At 44.0% G+C, this 25,508-nt stretch overlaps 1 protein-coding gene across 36 annotated transcripts in view; it reads right to left on the bottom strand.

The window, feature by feature from the left end:
* The window catches only part of MAGI1 (membrane associated guanylate kinase, WW and PDZ domain containing 1), a 685,324-nt gene that overhangs the window by 111,143 nt on the left and 548,673 nt on the right, over nt 1-25,508 (bottom strand). For all 36 annotated transcript variants that reach the window (XM_008260889.4, XM_008260891.4, XM_008260892.4 and 33 more), the window contains 2 exons: nt 21,500-21,619; nt 3,404-3,610 (listed from right to left, as the gene is read on the bottom strand). In XM_008260889.4, the coding sequence (XP_008259111.3) occupies nt 3,404-3,610; nt 21,500-21,619 (327 nt within the window). The remainder of the gene's footprint in view (nt 1-3,403; nt 3,611-21,499; nt 21,620-25,508) is intronic.

Below are 25,508 nucleotides of genomic sequence, written 5' to 3'. Positions count from 1 at the left end.
TGGCCCATCCTCAGCCATTGTGGCCATTTGGGGAATAAACCAGCAGATGGGGCCGGCGCCTTGGCTCACTTGGTTAATACTCCGCACTGAGGAGCCGGCATCCCTTATGGGTGCCAGGTTCCAGTCCCAGTTGCTCCTCTTCCAGTCCAGCTCTCTGCTGTGGCCCGGGAAGGCAGTGGAGGATGGCCCAAGTGCTTGGGCCCTGTACCCACATAGGAGACCAGGAGGAAGCACTGGTTCCTGGCTTCCGATCGGCGCAGCACCAGCTGTGGTGGCCATTTGGGGAATGAACCAAAGGAAGGAAGACCTTTCTCTCTGTATCTATCTCTCTCTCTCTAACTCTGTCAAAAACAAAAACAAAAACAAAACCAAAAAACAGCACATGAAATATCTCTTTCTCTCCCTCTTTCTCTGTAACTCTTTCCAATAAATAAATAAACCTATAAGAAACAATAAAATTATACACTGTTTTACATTTATGTATATCTCTCAATGAACAACCATTCAAAATCTTTGGAGCACCATGGAGCTGATGAATTGATTTACAACACAAATAACAGCGAATGTGCACCTAGGTTCTAGAGACTGGCTTTCTAAGTTGGAAAAGCAGCTCTGATACTCACTAGCTTTATTATACTGGAAAAACTATTTGAACTACCTGGTTTGTGAATAAAAACCTTGGAAAAGTATCTGTCATTATGTGGTCAACCCTTGAGAAATAGATCCCACAGTAAATATTATTTCTTGACATGCCAAAGCAATGTTTTTTCCATTGTTCATCAATAAAAAGGAAGTGCTTGCCAACACTCTAGTGTTCAACAGTGGTCTTTGGAGGAGGGAGAAACACAAACAACATTTTGATGTCTCTTGGAGGTGATTAATAGGCGACTCAGCTGTACTAGTTTATTGCACAGTTTCCATGCTGTCCATAACGAACACAACACTTTCACAAAAGGTGTTCTTTGTATACTTAACAGTTACTTAACTATGTGTTTGGGCTATCAATGCAACTCTACTCTCATGAAGTACAAGTAAAGTTTTATCTCCCAAGGGTTCTGTGTCTTGGTCTATTATGTCAGGATTTGCTATTCTTATTGTTGAAATATTAAGACATTAAAATATCATATATTTTTAAAGGAAAGGTAACACTTTTTCATATTCTCTTTTCTTCTTTCAGTGAGAACTACCGTAACTGGCTGAACCATATTTCTGGAATTAGCTAATTTCAAAAAAAAGTATATATAAAAGATGACAAATTATTTGTTGAATTCTTTATTTAGCAGAGCCACTAGCATTGGACTTTATATAAAGTAAATTAAATATATTTTATCTCAAAAAATAGCAAAAAAAAAAAACCCGCCCTATGTCCTTGAAAAAGCAACATATTAAATAAAATTATTCAAAGAGAAAATTAAAAAAAAAAAAAGATGACAACTTTCTTCCAGATACTGCAACTATATGTCAGCCTAACTCATTCTTATTGAGAAAATGGAAATTTTCATGCATTTAAATCTCAGAGCTAAAAGGGGAAACTTAGAAATGATCTAATCCTAGCTACTGATTCTACAGATGAATGAAGTCAAACAACACATTCATAAAAAGAAAACTGTCAAGAGCCAAACCAGGATAGCAAACAATCCCCTTCCTTCTTTACCCAATACTTCTTGAAAAAGGGTTGGTCCACTGTACTTAACAGAGTGCCCTCCAGTTCTACTCACTTTGATGCAAATAACATAAGTCACAAAGACAAACACCACATGTTCTCACTTATATGTACATGGAAATGAAAAGGTGATCTCATAAAGGTAGAAGTAGAACAGTGGCTCAGAGTCTGGGAAGGGCATATAGGAGAGAGGGAGGAATGAAGAGAGAGAAGGCAGATGGCTAGTGCATAGTACAGTGGTACAGATACACAGGAGAAATGATTTGGAATCCTGAACAGTGCAGTACTGTAACTATGGCTGACAATAATGAACTGTATATTTGAAAATGGTAAGGAAGATTTTGAATGTTCTCAAAGCAAAAAAAAAAAAAAGTTACATGTTTGAGGTAATGAGTATGTCTATTAGTCTAATTTGAACATTACAATTTGTATGCATGTACTGAAATGTCACCTGTAATCTATTAGTGTGTACAGTTATTATGTGCCAACAAAACAACTGAAATATATCAAAAACAAACACAAAATGTTGGGCTATGCTGCTGCTATGACGAAGTCATTCCAAAAATTTTTTATTGCCATCTTAATGAATGGCAAGACTTTAGAAAGATCTACAAAGCCTATAGATAGCATTCAACAAGAAACAATTGTTTTCCAGAATATTCTATCAGACTGGGTGACACATAGAGGAAATACCGAGCCCCTTCCCAGGGTCAGCTTTTCTCAAGTCAAAGTATGGTGATATGAGAAGTTCTCCTATGTTGAAAATAACTCATCCATGACAATAAAACATTAAAGACAATACATGAATATTATACAGGAAAAACGGAAAAAAGAAGACACTCTCCTTAGTCACAATATTGAAGACTGAAGTTACTCATGTCTCATGCAGATGTTGCATTTGAGCTATTACCAAAAGTCAAACATGCATATGGTGAAAAAAATATTCCTGAATGGCTCAGGGTCACTGCACTAATCTGGGAACACAGATCCTAGCCTCCTGGTGCTCCTGGAGTCATACAACCAACATCCAGACTGTCTGGCACACAGAGTCACAGGGTTCTGTTCTTGAAAATCCCTTCATAAATTACAGCGCACCTAAGCTTAGGGGCAGACAGCCTCGAGTGTAGATGGAAATACATAACACAATCAACACAATAGGCCATACAATACAGAATACCTATGTGACATATAACCTCACAAGATTAGTATTTCACAATATTAATATTTCCTTTTTAAAGCATAGACAAAAATCTGCATGAGTTAACTGAACACATGATACATTCCCACTATATCTCTATAAAGGGATCAGACATGGAGATGTTCCTGGCCTTCCTGACAGTATCAGTGAACATTAACCTGTGGAACGAATTCTCAGATACTGCTTCACAGCAATCAGTCATAATGACAGAGATGTTCCAAGGCCAAAATCCACACTTTTTTTCTTGTATACCATATCATGTTTGAGAGAACGAAACCACGATGATTCTGACACTGTTCACACATTAAACTCCCAGCCCCTTAAAGATATTTAGTTGGCATCGACGAAATTCTATGAACAAGTACAAAAAGTAGGCCAGGAAAGGACCACCTCTTCCCTGAGCACCGTGTGGTGAGAGCTAGAATTCTGGCAACCTCACTGAATTCCTCTTAAGAACAGCATCCTTCTTTTAAGTCTTTGCAAACCCCTCCTGCCACCCCTCTCCCCGCACCCCTTTAATGAGGACACAGCCTGGCCTTTACCTGTGAAGCTGCTGTTCATTTCAGGAACATCATCCTCCTCCTCATTTTCCGCATGGACTATGCCAGCATTTTGCATATCATTGTAGGACTTGGTGCGCTTCGGGGTGGACTGCTTGGAGCCAGACTGAAGGCTGTGCAAGGCATCCGTCGTGATCACTTTCCCACTGACTGGCTGGCTGGGAGGTTTGGGTGTCCCATAATAGTTTCCTAGGTGATGGGAGAGACACATTTGCATGTTTCAAAAAGAATACTTTGGTGTTTTTTCCCAAGACTTCACAACCAAATCGCTCAGATCATTTAAAAAAAAAATGAATCTAGGAAACCAGAACAGATTGTGTTTCATTTCTGGGTTGGTTAGAAAAGGTATCTTTTCCTGTGTAGCTAGATCTGGTGATTTCAGAAGCAAAAAGGAAAGCTGCACTGTTCTGGGGGCCAAGAACCTACCAGGGCAAAACAAAGGCAGCCATGCTCAATAGGCAAACTTCATGCTCATTACATTTGAATCTCAATTGCCCGGCTCTTTACATATATGCACCAGCATAATGCTGGAATCTGATTTAGAGTGAGCCTCGCAGAAAATAGAAAATTCATTGCTGCTGGCATCCTTACAGGGCTAAAAAGTTGAGGTCACCATCCCTGAATACAGGGACTCTTCAAGAGGGAACCAGGGCAATACTGAAAAGGGAGGACAGTGAACTGCACGTGGCGCCTCTTTAACTGAGTGGCAGACTTGCCTCTCAGAGTCAGGAGGGGTGGGGACAAACCCTTGTCACTGGTAACACAGAACCCTGGGGGGCTACGGGCATCCCTTTGGGGCTACTCTTCTGGCCATTTTCAGCCATATTTCTCCCAAGTTTGGTACCTGTCCCACTATAGTGTGCTATATGATTCTGAGTGGTACAGAAACAGGTTTTTGCATTCTTCAAAATAAATACATGTATTTTACATTTGCAGTAGAAAAAGCTTAACAAGTTAAAGCACTAAGGAAAATGTTTGCCTTTTAAAGTTAGGAAAAAGTGCAATGCTCTAAAGAACTAACTTATTTTTAAAGCTTAAGAAGGCAGCTTTAGAGGCCAGAATTGTGGCACAACTCACTGACATCCCATATGAGCACCAGTCCTGGCTGCTCAGCTGCAGGTCCAGCTCCCTTGCTAATACGCCTGGGAAGGCAGCAGGAGATGATTCCAGTGCTTGGGTCCCTATCACCCACGTGGAAGAGCTGAATGCAGTTCCATGCTCCTGGCTTTGACCTGGTCCGGCCACAGCCCTTGCAGCCACTTCGGGAGTAAACCACTGGGTGAAAACCTCTCTCCTTTTGTTCTCTCCCTCTTCAAAAACGATTTATTTTATTTATTATTTTATTTATCTCAAAGGCAGAGTTATAGAAAGAGGGAAAGACATTGAGAAAGAAATCAAAGTTTAAAAAGCACAGTTTATAATCAATAGTATTCAGTAACTACATAATTATACACATCAACATTAGTATGCCAATGATTTATTCACATTTTTTGTCTTTTAGATCAAGGCCAGAAAGATGATGTTAAGCCCTAGAATTAACAATGTTTGTAATTCTATGCTGAGTAAAGCAGAATTTGTAAGCAATAATAAATCCTATTTATGCTGTTGCTTTCCTAGGACCCAATTCCACTGGTCACCTCAGTGCCAGTTCCATAACATACATTTTATTGCAAAAGCATAAAGAAAAGGCAAATGGAGACTGCAACATTTTCGTCTTCCTAAGGTGTACAGGTGGTAAATAATTAGCTGCCTTATCTTTGTAGTTAAGATTTCTTCTAGCCGGCGCCAAGGCTCACTAGGCTAATCCTCCGCCTAGCGGCGCCGGCACACCAGGTTCTAGTCCCGGTCGGGGCGCCGGATTCTGTCCCGGTTGCCCCTCTTCCAGCCCAGCTCTCTGCTGTGGCCAGGGAGTGCAGTGGAGGATGGCCCAAGTGCTTGGGCCCTGCACCCACATGGGAGACCAGGAGAAGCACCTGGCTCCTGCCATTGGATCAGGCCGTGGCGGCCATTGGAGGGTGAATCAATGGCAAAAGGAAGACCTTTCTCTCTGTCTCTCTCTCTCTCACTGTCCACTCTGCCTGTCAAAAATAAATAAATAAATAAATAATGAAAAAAAAAAAGATTTCTTCTACAGAAGAGGGTTTGACATTTCTTTAAAACATTCTTTTGAATCATCATCTGATTTAACACACACCCCCACTTTCTTCAAGAGTGGTGTAACAGTCTGTGTGTGGCAGCAGGGGAAACTTAAGTTTTATAAAAGCAATAGATACAAGCACATCACGCTTCAGTGGGAAGGATCCCAGGTGGAGCCTTGTACTCAAGTGTTGACATTTTCCCAGAGCAAAGGATCCATCACACTGTTCAGGAAACTCTGCTCATGTCTCCAAGTGAAAGGCACAGGGATCAGTTGAAACAGCTTGATGAAGGGATGAAGGGCATCTTCTTTGTGTTTTTAGGGGCAAACACTTGGGCAAGGAAAAATCCGCACATCTATGAGGCCAAAAACGCACTTCACCTTGCACTGTGACAGAGGTTAGGTTCAAGGACTTCCCCTCCTTCCTTGATGATCTAAATAGGCTAAGGGCTAATGTTTTCATAGACTAAAGATTCTTCAGTGAAACATGGAATTAAGATGGTTAACCAATTAAAAAATCATCACAGTGAGAAAAAAAATCTATTGAATTTACTTTTAATTCCTTCCAACCACTAACATACAGAAACAACATGTGCATTTTAGAATTAGATGTTAAATTAGGGCTAATATCAATAAGAAACTTCCCCTGAAAGATGTGACCACAGTGTATGACCCTTTACTCAATTATAATTTATAACCACATTGTTTCAATACCATGAAACTGAAGTCCCACTCAAAAAAATTACTATTTAACAATCAATTAAACCATTAATATTCATTTCATACCAGAAACAAATGCTGGAAAATAAAATTAACACCTATTTTTCACAATTACCCAGTAGGTAACCACCCTTGTTTTTCAAGTTCATTAGTAAAGTGATTAACACATCTGTCAATTTAACACCATACAGCCTTGGAACAATCCACTTGTTTAGCAGTATTGCCTCTTTCTTGGAATTAGCTTGAGACTGATGGGAGACAGATGAAGTGAACATTATCAGGTTGAACCATATGAAATCAGTACAGCAGAAGACATAAACCGTCAAACACCAACAATTTCATTCGCCTTAATCTCATGTTTATGAATTAACAATCCTGAGAAGCCTCAGTAATCTGGTCTTCTAAAAGCTCATGGGAGGGAGATGTTTAGCCTAGCAGTTAGGATCCCTGTGTCCTGGGTTCAATACCCGGCTCCAGCTCTTCACTCCAGCTTCCTGCTAATGTGGACTCTAGGAGGCAGCAGTGATGGCTTAAGTACCTGGGTTCCTCTCACCATTGTGAGAGAACTGTATTGAGTTCCTCACTCCTGGCTTTGGCTTAGACCCAGCCACAGCCAATGTGGGCATATCAAGAGTAAACCATTAGGATCATTCTCTTCTGTCTGCCTCTCTCTCTTTCTCCCTCACACCCCCCAAACAAAATTTGAGGGGCAGGCATTTGGCTTAACGGTAAAGACAGGGATTAAAATGTCCATATTTCATACTGGAGTGCCTGGATTCAATTCCTGGCTCTGGCTCTCCTTTGCACCAATGCAGACTGTAGGATGCAGCATTGATAGCTCAAGTAATTGGGTCCCTGCCACCCATGTGAAACACTTTGGTTGAGTTCTCGGCTCCTGGCTTTGGCCCCAGCCACAGCCCTGGCCATCATGGGCATTTGTGGAGTGAATCAGGGAGTAGGAACTCTGTTGCGCTCGCTCGCTCTCTCTCTCTCTCTCTCTCTCCCCCCCCAACTGTCTGTCTCTGTTTCCATGCCTCTAGAATTAAAAAAAAAAAAAAAAAAAAAAAAAAAAAGTAAGTTCATGGAAAGTACATCATAAAAAAAATTAGAAATCATTTCAAATTTTTTCCACCATAATTAACTTAGTTTTTAATTCTATTTTTCCATGTACTTTGGGAAGTGCCCTCATATTGATAAAGAGCTTAGAAGAGTCAGCCCAGAATTCAAAATCTCACTACTGACCACCTGTGTGACCACAGTCAAGTCATTTAAACATTTTTTTAAAAAGATTCATTCATTTATTTATTTGAAATGCAAAGACAAATGGAGAGGGAGAGGGAGAAGATCTTCCATCCGCGGGTTCACTCCCCAAAGGGCTGCAACAGGTAGGGCTGTACCAGGCTGAAGCCAAGAGCCTGCAACTCCATCCTTTTCTTCTATGTGGGCTGGGTTACACGGGCCCAGACATTTGAGCCATCTTCCAGTGCTTTCCGAGGAGCATTTGCGGCCGGCTGCGTGGGCAAGTGGAGCAGCTGGGATGCAAACTGGCACTCACCAGCCTTCATGTAACCCTTTTGTAAAAAGCTTTGTCCTTGGGGCCAGTGCTGTAGAGGGTACAGCCGCCACCTGCAGTGCTGGCATCCCATATGGGCACCAGTTCGAGTCCTGGCTGCTCCACTTTTAATCCAGCTCTCTGCTATGGCCTGGGAAAGTAGAAGACAGCCCAAGTCGTTGGGCCACTATACCATGTGGAGACCTGGAAAAAGCTCCTGGCTTTGGATAGGTACAGCTCCGGCAGTTGCAATCATCTGGGGAATGAACCAGTGGATCAACGTCTTCTCTCTGCTTCTGCCTCTCTGTAACTGCCTTCCAAATAAATAAATGAATCTTTAAAAAAAAAAAAAAAAAAAAAAAAAAAAAAAAAAAAAAAGCTTTTTGTCCTCAATCTTCAAATCAGGATTCTCTGAAAACCCAGCTCACACTGAGGACACTTTTCTGAGGACAAAAATGAGATCATCTACTAAGTGCTTTTTGCCCACACTGAAGTCCTCCAGGAGAGCCAGTGCCACTGAATACCAGTATCACCCATTTCTAGAGAGATAAAGTATTTGAAGAGTGTGGCACATGGTAACTGAGTTTTTGTCTTTCACTGCTGTGAAGGAAAAAGCAAGCAAACTTGGCCCAAAGAGCCGTATTTAAAAAAATAGATTTATTTATTTATTTGAAAGTCAAAGTTACAGAGAGAGGGCAAGACACACACACACACACACACAGATAGAAAGAGAATCTTCTACCCATTAGTTCTTTTCCCCAGATGGCAGAACAGCCAGAGCTAGGCCAGGCTGAAGCCAGGAACCAGGAGCTTCTCCAGGTCTCCCACATGGGAAGCAGGGGCCCAAGCACTTAGGCTACTCTCTGTCGCTTTTCCCAGGCCATTGGCAGGGAGCTGGATCACAAGTGGAGCAGCCAGGTCTCAAACTGGCGCCCATGTGGGATGCCAGCACTACAGATGGTGGTTTTACCTACTATGCCACAGCACCATGCCCTCCACTACAATTTTTTTTTGCCAATTTAAAAAAAAATACAAGGTGTTACAAATATGAGATGTTGTTATTATTCAACTCTCTCCAGCATTTGTTATTTCTCATACTGTAAACTTTGCAGAAAAGCTTCTACCTCGTGGTCTTCTATCCACTGAGCATCAGACCTTGAGAGACATGTTTTGAGACTTTCCTACCTACACATCACTTTTATGTAATTTGAATTAGTGACCAACATTTAGAAATGTGCTATTTCCAACTACAATCAGAATTCTCAATGCTGCTTGACAAACTGCATGGTCTGCTTGCATGGACGCCATCTCTTATAGGCAAGGCTGATAAGCAAGTGTAGGAGTTTAAAGACAGCTCACTCCCAACTCACTCAGTGAATCAAAGGCTTGCACAAATGTTTTGGTTCTGCCCAGCCCTTGCTAAACAAATCCCTTGCACCCAAAGTAGAGCACATCCCTAAGGTTGTTCCACGGCTAAGGCATGGCAGATACAGGGATATAGAGAGGCACGAGTCAGCATGTAAGAAAATCTAAAGCTTCAAAAATTCCTTAATAACTCACAAACTGGTCAGTGAATGAACTGACTTTTGGTGAGTCCATCCGTAGTCCTGGGTTTCTGGCTGGGGGGTTAGGGTGCTCTGATTTGTCTCTGCTGTGGAACACAGGCAGCATGGGTCACACACTCCCGAATGCCACAGCCTCTACCAGCCTATGCACTCTTACTCAACTTGCCTGGCCCATCAGGCCTTTGAGTTCATGACCGCTACACCTTTTGGAAAATTACCTATTTGATCAAGTTTCTACTCTGCTCATCATCAAGCAAAATCTTGGCAAGATCAAGACACAAACCTTACAGACAACACACACCATGCACAAGAGACTTCATGTGAATATTTTGATCACTTAACAGTGTTAAATAAAAATTATTGTAAAAATGATAAATGACTAAAAAGTTAATTAAGGCTAGCACTTGACAGGCTGACAGTTTCTATGAGCCACGAGTCTGATGTCCCAGGGCTTCCAGGTTACCCAACACACAGCTCCCTAAGTAGCCCGGCTCCCTCCCAAGCGGGGATGTGTTCCTATCTGCTGCTATTCTCAGAATTGATTCTACAACAGAAGTCAACAGGGCTGGCAGCAAGGGAGGGAAGGGAAGGACAACGGAAGATCTAAGAGGAAGGCCCTGTTGGCCTTAATTAATAGGCACAATTCCTGACCACGACCAAGCCAAAGAAAATACCTTCTGACACACATTTAAAAATTAATAGGGCCTTCAAATCAATTTTTAGAGCTTTATAAAATATTTAAGGGGGCCTATAACCCTGGATTTAAGTCAGAATGAATCAAATCTGTATGACCTCACACACACACTTACATTCACTCAATCACTTCCAGAGAGACTTCTTTGAGCCAGAAGCTGGAAATAAAAAACGTAAAACTGGGACTACACCATGATCTTCACAGTGGTTCTACACGGTGTGCTTCAGTTGTCTTGAATGGTAATGTGCAGACATTGAGATTACAGTAAATGCAGCTACAGATTCCATAGGCCACCATGGGTCCTAGACTGGGACTTTCTAAGAAGTGCACAGGTGATGCTGCGTTCACTGGTCCAGGGATCACCCTCTGTGGATGGACGACGAGGAAGGGGGAGGCTCAGAGCAGCCAATGGCAACCAGGCGCAGCAGAGGAGCTGTCTCTGCAGGGGAAACTTTTGAAAATACACAGGAAGCCAGGACGGCAGTGACCACAGGGACTGGGAATCCAGAGGACACCTTTCCACCATGGGCAATGTGACTCCCAAGGGGACAAACATGGCTTCCCTGCTTTTAGGGAATGGTTGTCAAAATCATTGTCTCTTTCTATATAAAGTACACATATGCACACAGTACACGGACACACAGGCATTCAGCACAGATCTGTTTCTCCCTGGACATCGAGGCTGAGACCTTCACCCACTTGCCAAGCCCTTTTTCCCAGCTGCCTTCTGCTTGCTCTTTCTGCTCTGAACCTCCTGGGCCTCTTTAAGCTCCTATTTGCAAACTATGTAGCCTTCTTGTCTTACAGCTCGGAGTCCCACTCCTCCACCTGTCCCTCACCCCAGCAATACCTACTCATCCTCAGGACTCAGGGACAGTGCCTCTGAGCCCAGGAACAAGATCAAAGCTGTCCTGAATGGTTCTACTATGTCCTCAGGGAACCATGAACCTCTCCTTCCTAATGCCCCTGTTTGTACTTGCCAGTCTAATTCATTAGTCAGTCTTAGTCTCCCAGGGGCCAGCACTGTGGCACAGCAGGTTAAGCCACCATGTGCAAGGTCAGGATCCTGCATCCTAGGGCAGGTTCCAGTCCTGGCTGCTCTGCTTCTAATCCAGCTCCCTGTTAATGCACCTAAGAAGGCAACAGATCACAGTGCAAGTCCTTGGGTCCCTGCCACCCACAGGGGAGACCCAGATGTCATGCTGACTCCTGGCTTCAGGCTGGCCCAGTCCTGGCTGCTGTGGGCTTTTGTGGAGTAAACTAGTGGGCTGAAGATCTCTCTATCACTTGGCACTCTGCCTTTGAATAAATAAATATAAGTTAAAAAAAAAAGTCTTTCCCCCTAGACCCCTCACATCCATGAGGGCAGGGGCCTGACCTAGTTTTGTGCACAACTGTGTCCCCAGGCCTAACAGTATTATGCACACACTGTCACGAGGCGATTCTCTGCAGAGTAAGTAAATGAACCAGTGGAGAGAGTGCACAGGAATTCCAGCCTGGGATCCTCCTAAACACCTGTGTTGCAGATCTGGTTTTTGCAGTTTCTTCCCAGCCCCAAAACTTACTTCATCCGCACTGCTGCAGATCCGCATCACTTCACTTCACCACTTGCCTCCTCAGCCCGTGATGCCATCATCCACAGAGACCAGCACTTTCTCTCTGTTCTTCCTCTCCCACTTGCCCCACCCTGAAAAATATGATCTACATGCACCACGGGCCAAGAACTCACTGACCTGTAATAAGAAGTGTGTCCTGGCCAGTGCCATGAGGCTTCTCACACAAATGCCTGCAGGACAAAAGAAGCTAACAGCTACGTCCCCCTGAGCAAGGTAAAGGATCTTTTTCTTTTCAGCCTCACTATCCACAGGGTAAAGACAAAAATACCAAGGGGCTTCAAAAAGTTTGTGGAAAATTGGAATGAAAAGAATTATTTTGGTGTAAAAAATCTGAAATTCATGCTGACTTTTTTTTATAATACACATTTTCCATGAGCTCTTTGAAGAGTCCTCTCTGCCTGGATTTCAAAAATGTTTTGCACCAAAATAAATTTATCTTTTAAAACCATTTTTCATGAACTTTTAAAAAATGTTTTTAATGCATATGAGCCATAGAATATACGAGAACACAGATTCCAAGAGCATTTAAAAAAGTATACCTACTATACGTGACTACCCACTCATTTACTAATATAAATGATATTCCATTCACTGGCTTACTCAGCAAACATGTGTAAAGTGAGGACTGGGCCAGGCCATACTCAATTGGATCCAGGTCCCTCACATGGGTGGCAGGCACCCAAGTACTTGAGCCATCACTTGCTACCTCTTGAACATTAGCAGGAAGTTGGAGTAAAGGAGCCAGAGCTGGAAATGAAACTCACACACTCTGATATGAAACGCAAGCACTTCAAGTAGTATCTTTAACTGCTGTGCCAAAGGCCTGCCTCAATTACTCTATTCTTCCTAACCATCTTAGAACAACAACAACAACAAAAAGGCATCAATATTCCCATTTTCTAATGCAGACACTGAGATGCACACAATTCATAAATGATGACTGGCATTTAAACATGCATTCATCTCCAACATCTGCTCTTAACTCAAGGAATCCTTGGAGATCTGAGCAGGAAATGCGAGCAACGCTTGGCCAGCTCCAGCCTTTCCCTCCAGCTTCATGCAGAGCAACAGCCAATTGCAGCACAGATTTCATTCGGTTACTTGCGTTATCAACAGAGAGCATTCCATGGTCGAGTTTGCCAACAGAGCTTATCACAACAGATGGCTTCCAGGGCCTGCCAAAAAGTAGGACTCTAGACAGTCTCGTTTTCCTCAATGACAACTAAGAACTCTCTTCAACCCCGCGGTATCGCTGTGTCCCCCAAAGTATACCACTGGCAGCTGCATTTTTGCAGACCTTCTAGGAAGCACAACAGTCACATTATTGAAGACTGACATCCCTTTCCTAATTAACATGCAGAAATATGCAACCCATAACTCCAATCTAAAATGTCACCTGGCATTGCATGTCTATGCTGAAGGAAAACCTTCGAACTGCTCAAAGTAAATAATCAGCCTCATCTACCCAGAGGCATTTGTAAAACAGGCATGTTTGGAACCACCCCCTCTGAATAGTTCATCCCTTGTAATCTCTCTCCTTGAGAAGTCCCCAGGGCTGGCTGAGGCAGCAACCTGTCTCACAGAGCTTAGTGTCAACAGGAACAAAAACAAAACAAAACAAAACCACAGCAAGGCAAGGGAGAGATGGTTCAGCTGATTTACTTCATGTAGCCTATCAAATAAATTAGCTCAGTTCCACAACCAGGAAGTTGAGCCAAGGAGGTAGTCTTACCATTTTTCACCTTGCCTTGCTGCCAATTCAGCCCAGTGACAAAGACAAGTCGGCTCAAAGCGCGGAGATGACAAACTCTGCTAGTAAGTTCTTCAAGGACACCTCCAAAAGTTTGTGGAAAATGGAATTATAAGGAACATTTATTATGGTGCAAAAAGTGTTGAGGGGCTGGCATTGCGGTTCAGCAGGTTAAGCCTCCGTATGTGATGCTGGCATCCCATATGGGTGCCAGTTCAAGACCCAGCTGTTCCACTTCCTATCCAGCTCCCTGCTAATGCACTTGGGAAAGCAGTGGAATATGGCCCAAGTGCTTGGGCCCCTGTACCCATGTGGGAGACCAGGAAGAAGTTCCTGGCTCCTGGCTTTGGCCTGGCCCAGCCTTGGCTGCTGCAGCCATTTGGGAAGTGAACCAGCAGATGGAAGATTCTCTGTAACTCCACCTTTCAAATAAGTAAAAAATAAATCTTAAATAAAAATGTAAAAAAAAAAAAAAAAAAGGTTTGAAACCCACTTCTAAGTTCTTTCATAATACATATTTCCATGAACTTTTTCAGGACTTCTCCTATATCTTGTGAGGGATCACTGTGAGTTTCCATATATAGGAAAGAAGGCTGTCTATTATGTTGGGAGTCTACTATCTTCTAGTTTACTCTCCAAATCCCTCCAATGGCAAGGGAGGGGCCAGGCAGAAGCCAGGAGCCAGGAGTTTCTTCCTGGTCTCTCACATGGGTGCAAGGGCCCAGGGACTTGGGTCATCTGCTGCTGCTTTCCCAGGTGCATTAGCAGAGAGCTGGATTGGCAGTGGAGCAGCTGGGACCCGAACTGGCATTCATATGGGATGCTAGCACCCCAGGCAGTGACTTTATCCGTAACGTCACAGCACTGGCTCCCCAAATGCGGCTTTTTAACCACACAGTTATCTCCAGTTCAGTCAAGTGTTTAGTACAACCAACAGTAATGATGTCCAAAGCCAATTCCAACTGGAGTTGCCAGATAAACGCAAGACAGGATGTCCTGTTTTTTATTTGGTAAATCTAGCATCCTAAATATAGCCCACTCATTTGATTTCACCCCAATTACTATTTGTACTCGGGAAATTTTTACCAATTCCACAGACAACAAATCTCTCCATCTTAAGGTCTCCCTTAAAGATCTTAACACACAATTGGATATCTGTTAGCTATTTGAACAAGCTGTCTCATCCACTAGACAATAAGACCCATAAAGTGACCATACCTACTTTGCAAAAATTTGGTCTATTTTAAATTTTATTTTAAAGGCAATGAGAAAGACAGAGACACAGATAGAAAGAGATCTTCCATCCACTGAGTCACTCCCCAAATAGCCTCAACAGTCAACGGAGAGGCCAGGCTGAAGCCCGGAATCCAGGATTCAGGCTGGGCCTCTTAAGTGACCCAAAACACTTGAGCCATCATCTGCTGCCTCCCAGGGTTCACAATGGCAGGAAGCTAGAATGGAAGGAAGCAGAGGAGCTAGGACTTGAACCAGGCACTCCGATACTGGATGTGGGCATCCCAAGCGGCATCTATACTTTTGTACTGAACGCCTGTCTCTCCCCTGTCTCTGATGCTGTTCAGCAACTGATCTTTAATGAACACATGCACCTGAGTCATTGAAGCTACAAAAGAAGCGTCGGGTTTCATTCGCAGGAAATACCAGCCTCCCGGCCCTGCCTGCCACGTGACCTAGGTACCAGGCATCGGATCAGGTTTTGGTCCTTCATTCCCTTTAGTGCCTCAGACCCATCTCTCTCTGGATTTTAGTTCTGTCATCTGAAGAGATGAACTGGACGGCAGTTCCACTCTCAAATCCTACAACTCTGCCAATCTAAATGTCAAACAAATATTGGGCTTGAAAGAAAATCCTCCAGGTTAGCAGGCTTTGCGCCTTTCTTGGTTCACTCTCCTTGTCTGCATATCACGGAGTGTGTCCACACAAGATCACCTCTCCACGGCCTTGGGAGGACTCAGAACTATGCACCCCCCCCTTTTTTTTTTGACAGGCAGAGTGGACAGTGAGAGAGAGACAGAGAGAAAGGTCTTCCCTTGCCGTTGGTTCACCCTCCAATGGCCACCGCGGCCGGTGCACAACGCTGATCCGAAGGCAGGAGCCAGGCGCTTATCCTGGTCTCCCATGTGGGTGCAGGGCCCAAGCACTTGGGCCATCCTCCACTGCACTCCCGGGCCATAGCAGAGAGCTGGCCTGGAAAAGGGGCAACCGGGACAGAATCAGGCGCCCCAACCGGGACTAGAACCCGGTGTGCTGGCGCCACTAGGTGGAGGATTGGCCTATTGAGCCGTGGCGCCAGCCAGAACTATGCTTTTTAAGAGGACCTTAACTCTTGAGACACGCTTGGCTCTGAAAAGTAGGCTGGTGAGACAGGAGAATAACTCGCACGCTTCTTTTCTGCATGTTTCATTCTAAAATTGTCATGTAAAATACAACAGCCACCAACCATATGTGGCTACTTAGATTTAAGAAAGTTCTATTAACTTTTAAGATACTTTGAAATTCAGCTTTTCAGTCACAGCAGCCACATGGGGCTAGTGCCGACCATATAGGATAGCTGAGAATACTGAACACTTCTAGTGCTGAACAAAGTTCTCAGTGGACAGCACTGGTTTTACACAAAGTTGAAATGGTTACTTCTCCACTGTTTCTAGAAGCTGCTGTTCTTTTTGTTTTGTTTTTTAAAAGATTGATCTGTTTATTTGAAAGGCAGTTTCTCCTTTCTCAGCCTTTCAAATAAAAAAAAATCATAAAAAAAAACCTACACAACGTAAAAATCAAGACAAAATCTTTAAAGAACACAAAAGAGTATTTTGTGTTGTGGTTGTCTGCAATCAGCAGAGTTTAAGAGAAAGAAATGGTGGGGAGGAGAAAATGCTGGGAGGAACTGGGGAGCCAGGAATGCTATGTACTGGAAAACCCCAGAACAGGGAGGGAATGCAGGACAGGAGCAGCTTTGGACCAGCAGAGTGTGTCAACATAAGCTAATGCTGAGGGAGGGCTAACACGTGTCAGACACTCGGCTAAGCCCTTTCCAATTATTGTCTCATTTAGTCGTCCCTACGATGAAGCATGATTATCACCCTCATTTCACCAAAGGGAAATGGAGACACTGAGCACTAAGCACCTGGCCGGAAGGCCCGCGGTGCTGCAGCAGAGGGGCTGAAATCAAAGGCAGGCAGGGAGGCTGCTCCTTGTGTCCAGCAGAGGCAGACAGCATCCGGGCCTTGCCCAGGGAAGGCATAGACAGGAAACTCTCCAAAAAGCTCCCCAGCCCTGTGACGGTGTCTGGCATTTAATGAAAATTCCATTTTGTTTGCAGCTTCTAAGAGTCAACATAATATACTGTGAGTGGTTCTGAAACATTATGAGCCATCTCACATGGTAGGAAATTATGCCACCAAAAGGTCAGAGGCTGAGGAACACCGTACAGTCAAATGGGTAAAAAACGGAGAGAATTAATCCCGGGCATTGAGAACACTGCAAGTTGAAAATAACCAATAAAGCATTCACAAAAACAGTTTTATTTAAGACAATCAGCTATTTCTGAAAAAATACTTCCCTTTTGCCACCCACTAGACAGTTAGGTTACAGGACTCATGGGTTGTGATGTCACAACTTTTTGTTAAATAGGGAAAATTCTTCTTGTGAGTTTTCAGGAAAGACAGTAGGATCTGACAGTCAAATGGAGACGGGTTTGGTTCCTGCTCTTACATCTGAACAGGCTGTCCGACCTTGAGTGAGTTACTTCATGTCACTTAGCCTCAGCATTTCCAACTAAAACTTCAGTGATAATAGCTACTCCTGTCGCACTGATGAAATTCAATGAGAAAAAGAACTGACTCCACCTATATATAATTTGTCATTGACATATCTGAATGAAATGAGTTTCTTTTCCTTTTTCCAGGTTCATTTGTCACCTCAGTCACAAGTTTCTCCTCTCTGACCCCGCCCTCGGAGAGGGGGGACTCAGGTTCTACAGGTGAGCACAATGAACTTCACACACTGACAGTTCAGAGTCTGCTTTCCAAACGAGGGCTCCTCCTTCCCTGTTTGCAGCCACTGCATCTTAAACTGGACTCACACGTGCAAGACAACATCAGGGAGGAGCCCACAGCCCTCCTCCCCTTCCCGTCCCACATCCTAGACCTCCAACATTCTCAGCTCCCCGAGCCTGGCCATAGCCCGCTCAGTCACACCTGCTTCCAGGAAACTCAGCCAACTGGGAATCAGGCATACTCTGAAGAAAATACCCCTGAGTTCCCAACTGGCAAGTTGAACAAAATCCCAACACTGTCCAATGCACAAGCACGACTTGGGAACGAGCAGTAGGAACCAACAATATGCTCCTTCCTTTTCCCTTCCAAAGTGTCACACCAGAAACCACACACCCGAGACGCATGAGCATGACTTGAACGGCAGCCACTGCCTGTGACATTAAAGCTGTATTCTCCCTAACAGTCTACCTTGTATTTACCCTTTGTTTTTAAGCCTCATCTTTATAACGCCCCTGTGACCATCCAACAAATCCAAATATTAAGTTCATAAAAGGATACATAATGTAATAATTATAAAAAAATTAATTGGGCTAGTTAATAGTTTCCTATGTCCATCTATCACACTAAAAGAGCTACTACATTGCTTTTTAAAAATATAACTTTCTGGGGCTGGCGCTGTGGCATAGTGGGTTCCAGGCCCGCTTGCTCCACTCCCGATCCAGCTCTCTGCTGTGGCCTGGGAAAGCAGTGGAGCATGGCCCAAGTGCTTGGGCCCCTGCACCCACATGGGAGACCCAGAGGAAGCTCCTGGCACCTGGCTTCGGATCAGCACAGTTCCAGCCGTTGCAGCCATCTGAGGGGTGAACCATTGGATGGAAGACTTCTCTCTCTCTTTCTGCCTCTCCTCTCTCTGTGTAACTCACTTGCAAATAAGTAAATAAATACATCTTTAAAAGATAAATAAAATATAACTTTCTAAAGCTATACAAATGGTGAAAAAGTACTCAACTTATTCATCATAGGAAAATTTAAATCAAATAAGCTATTATCTCATTAGGATAACTATTAACAAAGGGACGAATGTTGGAAAGGATGTGGGAAAAGAAGAACTGTTGTACGCTATGTATCAGAAAATAAATTAGTATAGCCATTATGGAAAACAGTATGGAAGCTTCTCAGAGAACTAGAAAAAGACCCTCATATGACCCAGTCACACCGGGACGAGGCACACATCCCAAAACATGTGCTGAAGCAGTATCGATACTCCCCTGCTTAATTTTTCAAGACAGCCAAGAAATAGAAACAGCCTATGTGTTCAACCTCTGATGAATGGATAAAGAAAATGTGGTAAATACACACAATGGAATATTATCTGGCCATAAAAAAGGAACACAATGGAATATTATTCAGAGGTTAAAAAAAGAACAAAAATCCAGTCATGTGTGGGAACATGGAGGAGCCTAGAGAGCACTGGGTTGAATGAAGCCAGGGCTAGAGAGACAAATACCACAGTTCCTCGCACTCAGATGTGAAAGCTAAGAAGTTGCTCTCATGGAAGTAGAGCATGGTACAATGACTACCAGGGTTGGAAAAGGTGAGGGACCAGGGCAGGGATGGAAAGACGATTGTGCATGAGTCCAGGGGTACAGGAAGATAGGAAGAACTTCTAATATTCCATAGCACAGATGAGTTGGCTGTGGCTTACAACAATTAACTGTGCAATTCAGAGTAGCTAGTAGTGAGAATTCTGGAAAATGTTTGACGTGATGGAAATGCCAATATCATGATCTCATGATTTCACATTCAGTGCATATTTTGAAACAACCCACAAATATGTAATTACCACGTGTCAACTAAAATTTTAAAAATATTAAAGTAACGTACATAAGTACTTATGTATTGAGAAACAGTTTTAAAAATTACAATACAACCACCAAAAGAAAATGCACTCCCCATTTGGCTTTGACCTAGCAATGCTATTTGTGGTATCCCCTCCAGTAGATGTATTCCCATGTGAAATGATCTATGTCCATGGTATTAAACACAGCATGTTTCAAAATATCAAAATGAACAGGATGCTCATGAAACAAATTATGGTATGTCCATGCACAGAAATTACACAGTAACTTAAAAAAGAAAAGCCGGCGCCGCGGCTCACTAGGCTAATCCTCCGCCTAAGGCGCCGGCACACTGGGTTCTAGTACCAGTCGGGGTGCCAGATTCTGTCCTGGTTGCCCCTCTTCCAGGCCAGCGCTCTGCTGTGGCCAGGAAGTGCAGTGGAGGATGGCCCAAGTCCTTGGGCCCTGCACCCCATGGGAGACCAGGATAAGTACCTGGCTCCTGCCTTCGGATCAGCGCGGTGTGCCGGCCACAATATGCCGGCCGCGGCAGCCATTGGAGGGTGAACCAACGGCAAAGGAAGACCTTTCTCTCTCTGTCTCTCTCTCTCTCACTGCTCACTTTGCCTGTCAAAAAAAAAAAAAAAAAAGAGGAAGAAGAAAACAGGGGCTGGCGTTAAGACATAGAGGGTTCAGAGCCTGCCTGTGATACCAGCAACTCATAAGGGCACCGGTTCAAGTCCTGGCTGCTTCATGTCCAATCCAGCTCCATTCTAATGTGCCTGGGAAAGCAGAAGAGGGCCCAAGTGTTAAGGTCCCTGCACCCATGTGGGGAAAATGGAGCAAGTGCCTGGCTCCTGGCTTCAGCCTGGCCCAGCTCTGGCTGTTGGGGCCATTTGGGGAGTGAACCAGCAGATACAAGACCTCTCCTGTCTCCCCCTGTAATTCAGCCTTTCAAAAATTTAAATAAAGTCTTAAAAAAAAAAAAACTACTCTATTACTGAATTGCAAAAACCTATTAAGACATAGTTTTTTTTTTTTTTTCTTTTTTAAAATTTATTTATTTGAAAGGTAGAGTTAGAGAGAGAGAGATCTTGCATCCACTGGTTCACTCCCCTGATGTCCATAACAGCCAGGAGCCCGGAGCTTCCTTAAGGTCTCAGATATGAGTACAGGGGTGCAAGGACTTGGGCCATCTTATGCTGCTTTCCCAGGCCACAAGCACAAGCAGGGAGCTGGGAGAGAAACGGAGAAGCAGGACTCCAATCAACACCCATATGGGATGCCGTTGAAGCAGGCGGTGGCTTAACCCATTAGGCAGGCCTCGAGACACAATGTCAAAAAAGAAGAGCAAGACACCAAATTTTGAGTTTTCATATGCGACCTTTTCTAAAAAACAGGAAATAAGCAAGCACACATGAGATGCACATGACGGTACAAAAAGAAACTTCAGAAGAGCAATCAGAAACTAGCAGTTACCAACAACACTGTACTAACACTCCTAGTTTGTTTTTACTTCCCCCTTCCTTCCTCCTCCCCTTTCCCTCCCTCCCTCCCTCCCTCCCTCCCTCCCTTCCTTCCTCCCTCCCTTCCTTCCTCGTTTTCTTTCTTGGACTAAAGAGCAAAGGGGGTAGGAAGCAGGTGAGTGGTTAAGAGGATGGGTCGATGGGAAGAATTACTATGTTCCTAATGTTGTACTCAAGAGATACATAAAACACACACACACACTGTACTATTGAATTAGAAACTGGGCAGATGGGAGAGCAGGTATAGGAAGAAGATGACCTACTGAGTACTGCTGAAATATTTTACTTTATAAACCATGTAAATGTTCTTTTCTGCTCAAAAACACATTAAAAACCAGTTAGAAGTGAAATATCATTCCTATAAGGCCACATTTGTGATTAATCACAATTTTTCCTCCTCTTCTTTTAAATATGATACAGGGTCATACTAAACACACACACACACATTTAAGTTAGTAAGTTACAAAAAAACTCCAGGAGAAATACAAAAACAATTTTAAAGGGCCCACCAAGCTTCACTCCATATATTGTACCACGTTAAGGGAACTGCAGTCCCTGTCCTTTATTGAGACCTCCCTTGCCCATAACACATTTGTGCTTTGACGGCTCTAGATCCTCTGAAACACCAGGGAGAGAAGCAGCCCCACTGACACTCTGTGGACAAACTCACCTTCATAGGTGCCAACTTCCAGCAGCGTCCCGCTCTGCTCAAGCTCCAAGAACTCCTTCACAGTCAGAAAGTTATAGTCCACACCGGGTACTTCTCCCTCTCTCGGAGACCGGGTCGTGCCTACAGGATGAAAAACCACGGACAAGAAAACGTCAGTCAACTCGCCCAGGAAGTTCCCCATCCAGGGGTAATTAAAATAACCTGTTCAGTAGGCTGGCCTACCCGAGAGTCCGCCGACTTTATCTGTTCAGACAGGGACCAACCTGGTAAAGGCGACTCCTCTGTGTCAGATGGTAACCTCACTTCCACCCTCCAGGGCCTGGAACCCCCAAATAGGAGAAAGAGAAAGCCTGGCATAGCTAGGTAATCCACAGAGAAATTTACTGTTTCTAAAAATGCACTGAATGAAAGAGGCGACCTGGATTTTATATACAGACAACACACAATCAGCAGCTTTTTGAAGCTCTAGTGCATACTAAAAAGTTATCCACCTTAAGTACAGAGCCTAAGGGGTTTATATTTTCATCACAGGCCTCAAACTCCTTGTGTTCCTCAATAGAAGTGGCAAGTTCCAATGTAATAAGCCCTTTGAAGAAAATGACACCCACTGCATAAACACATCACTAGAGAAATGTGATTGCCCAAGATCTGCGGTTGGACATCTCCCAGGGATTAAAATGCCATTGCTCTCCATGTAATTAATATGGGGGGGGGGGGGAAGGCCACCCACGAGTTCTGAGTAGGAAGAGAGGACATCACATTTGGTAGAAAATTGTCCCCTGAGTTAAGTCTGCTCATCTTGTGAACAGCTAACACATTTAACAGCTTCTCTTATGAAACCATCTATAGCCTCTTGAGCATGGACGCCACCGGGCTTAGATGCTAGGCTGCAGATCTATCACGCAAGCCTCGTCTCAACCAAAGATGTGGAAGCACTGAGCATCAAACATTGGAAGAAATGACACAGAAAATACTAGAAACCTATGCTAGACACGAGGGCAGACCAACAAGAGCTAATGCTTCAGCTGGCTAGAATATTCAAATTAGGGACATGACCAACATAGTGCAGCTTACAAGGCGTCCTTAACTATGATGTGAAGTGAATGATTTCCCACATAATGAGCAAGGAGCTTTCCCTTTCCTGGGATCTCTTCGTCAAACTTGAAAAGCGACGAATTAACCAGTTGTATGTAGCTGGCAGCTCTCAAGTTATCACCACCGTGTAGTCTCTGATCAATGCCTATGTGAATAATCACATCCACGCAACTTCACTGGGCACCCATACTCTTGGATACTTGTTGCATACCTTATTCAGACTAGATGCACCCAACTTTTCCAGCACCTGAAATCCGAGTGTCTCCAACAGCTCCAAATCATGTATAGAACAGTGCATCACAACCATCTGCTTCCCATACCCCACGAGCTGGGGCTCTCTGGGGAAAGCAGTCTGCCCTATCCTGTCTAGAACTCTTCTCGCATATTACTTCCCATTGATTTCTAACTCCCCTGTCAGCTGATGACGAGTCTCTGAAGTCTTTCACAACTTGCAGAATTGTAATTCAGATATGAGGCACACAGTAGGTGCTGAGGACACATAAAGATGGTACTACGTACTGCTGCAGGGCAAGGCTCTGCAGTCGGAATGTCACGGTCTGGTTTTCCAATCTGGGGCCCCGGCTGGACCCTTAGCTTTAGCTATTCCTGTGTCCTTGTCTACTTAGCAGGGATAATAATAGTACTTACACAATAAGTTTATTCTGATTATTAAATGAGATAATCCCTTTGGAGGGCTTTCTGAATCGATTTTAGCAGATAGTATAGTTTATGCTATTGAGTAATGAAATGGCTTGCTCAAATTTTTTTTTTTTTTTTTTTAAGATTTGTTTGTTTATTTGAAAGGCAGTCATGGCGGGAGAAGGGAAAGAGACAATCTTCCATTTGCTGGTCACTTCCCCAAATCCCTGCAACAGTCAGGGCTGGGGCTAGCCAAAGCCAGTAGTCTAGAATTCCATCTGAGTCTTCCACGTGGCTTAACCCACTGGGAAATAATGTTAGCAGTATTTAAATATTATCGTTCAAATTCTACTACAATAATCTTAAATCATATATATGCATATATAAGAGGGAACCTCAAAAAGTTCAAGAAAAATGGAATTGAAAGATAAATGTAGGGGCCAGCAGTGCGGCACAGTAGGTTAAGCCTCAGTCTGTAATGCCAGCATCCTATATGGGCACCGGTTAAGTCCTAGCTGCTACACTTCCAATCCAGCTCCCTGCTAATGTGCCTAGGAATGCAAAGGAGGACGGCCCAAGTGCTTGGGCCCCTGCACCCACATGGGACATCCAGAAGAAGCTCCAGGCTCCTAGCTTCAACCTGGGCTAGACCAGGCCATTGTGGCCATTTGGGGAATGAGCCAGTGGATGGAAGCTCCCTCTCTCTCTTTCTCTCTCTGTCCCTCCCTCCCTCCTTCTATCTCTATAACTCTTTCAAATAAATAAAAAATAAATCTTAAAAAAGATAAATCTAGTTTGATATTAAAAATTTTTCAAGGGCATGCTTAGTTTTGTTCAGAATATGCATTTTCCAAGAACTTTCTGAAGACCATATGTGTAAATGCGTGTGTGTGTGTGTGAGAGAGAGATGTTTCATTTAATGAAATTTTTTTTTTTTTAACCAGGCAGAGTGGACAGTGAGAGAGAGAGACAGAGAGAAAGGTCTTCCTTTGCCGCTGGTTCACCCTCCAATGGCTGCCACAGCCGGCGCGCTGTGGCCGGCGTACCACACTGATCTGAAGGCAGGAGCCAGGTGATATCCTGGTCTCCCATGGGGTGCAGGGCCCCAAGCACTTGGGCCATCGTCCACTGCACTCCCTGGCCACAGCAGAGAGCTGGCCTGGAAGAGGGGCAACCGAGACAGAATCCGGTGCCCCGCCCAGGACTAGAACCCCGTGTGCCGGCGCTGCTAGGTGGAGGATTAGCCTGTTGAGCAGCGGTGCCGGCCTCATTTAATGAATATTTAAGAACTCAATGCATGCTGCCTGCTGAGCAACACTGGTATTTTTATTTTATTCTGAGAGACAGCAAATAACTATAAATGTGAATAAGTACAGTATACAATTTCAGGTGGAAGTCATCTTCTGTGAGTGAAAAGATGAGAAAGCATTTCAGAGTGATTTAGAGAAGGGCTAGAGAGCCTCTCAGAGGGGGAAGAAGGCGCCGAGCAGGAAACCAGCCTTGAGGAGGCGATCAGGAAGAAGGCCTGGCAAGGCAGAGGTGATGGGGAGAGCATTCCAGGAAGCGGGAACAGCCAAACGCTTTGATGTGGGGTTGGCCTGGCCTGCTGGGGGAAGGGCAAAGGGTCGCATGTCTGTAAGCAGAGTGATGGAACACAGGATGATAGGTCATTCAAGGGCTTTTAGTAAGGTGGTGCCCAGATTCAATACTCATCTCCACAGTTCTCTGGCTTTATAGAGACAGGGCTATGGCAGAGTAGAGAGGAGGCAAGAACAGGGACAGGAAGACCAGCGGGGAAGACAGCACAGTGTGTCCAGGTAACAGGCAATTGAGTATGGACTAAAATAATTGGGTGGAGGTGATAAGAAACCAACAGATTTCTACAAGGAAACATGAAATTTTCTCCCTTTAATATGAGAGAGATACAGAAAGACAGACGGGGAGAGAGTTGCCATCTTCTGGTTCAGTCCCCAAATGCCTACAAAGCTGAAGCCAAGAGTCAAGAATTGATACAGGTCTCCCACATGGTGGTAGCAATCCAACGACTGGAGCCATCCCCTGCTGCACTACAGGGTCTCCATTAGCAGGAAGCCGGAGTCATAAGCCAGAGCCAGATATCAAACCCAGGTCCTCTGTTACGGGACATAGGTGTCTTAATTGCTAAGTTCAACAGCCACTCCAAAATGTGAATAGTTTAACTAGTTGAAGGGTGACCCACAGGATAGACAAATCTGTGTCAATTCATGACAGTGTGATGGGTCCATATGTTGAAAAC

This window comes from Oryctolagus cuniculus, chromosome 10 (assembly GCF_964237555.1).
Source record: "Oryctolagus cuniculus chromosome 10, mOryCun1.1, whole genome shotgun sequence".
In the NCBI taxonomy this organism is placed as follows: domain Eukaryota; kingdom Metazoa; phylum Chordata; class Mammalia; order Lagomorpha; family Leporidae; genus Oryctolagus; species Oryctolagus cuniculus.
This window is presented reverse-complemented; position numbering and strand designations above follow the sequence as displayed.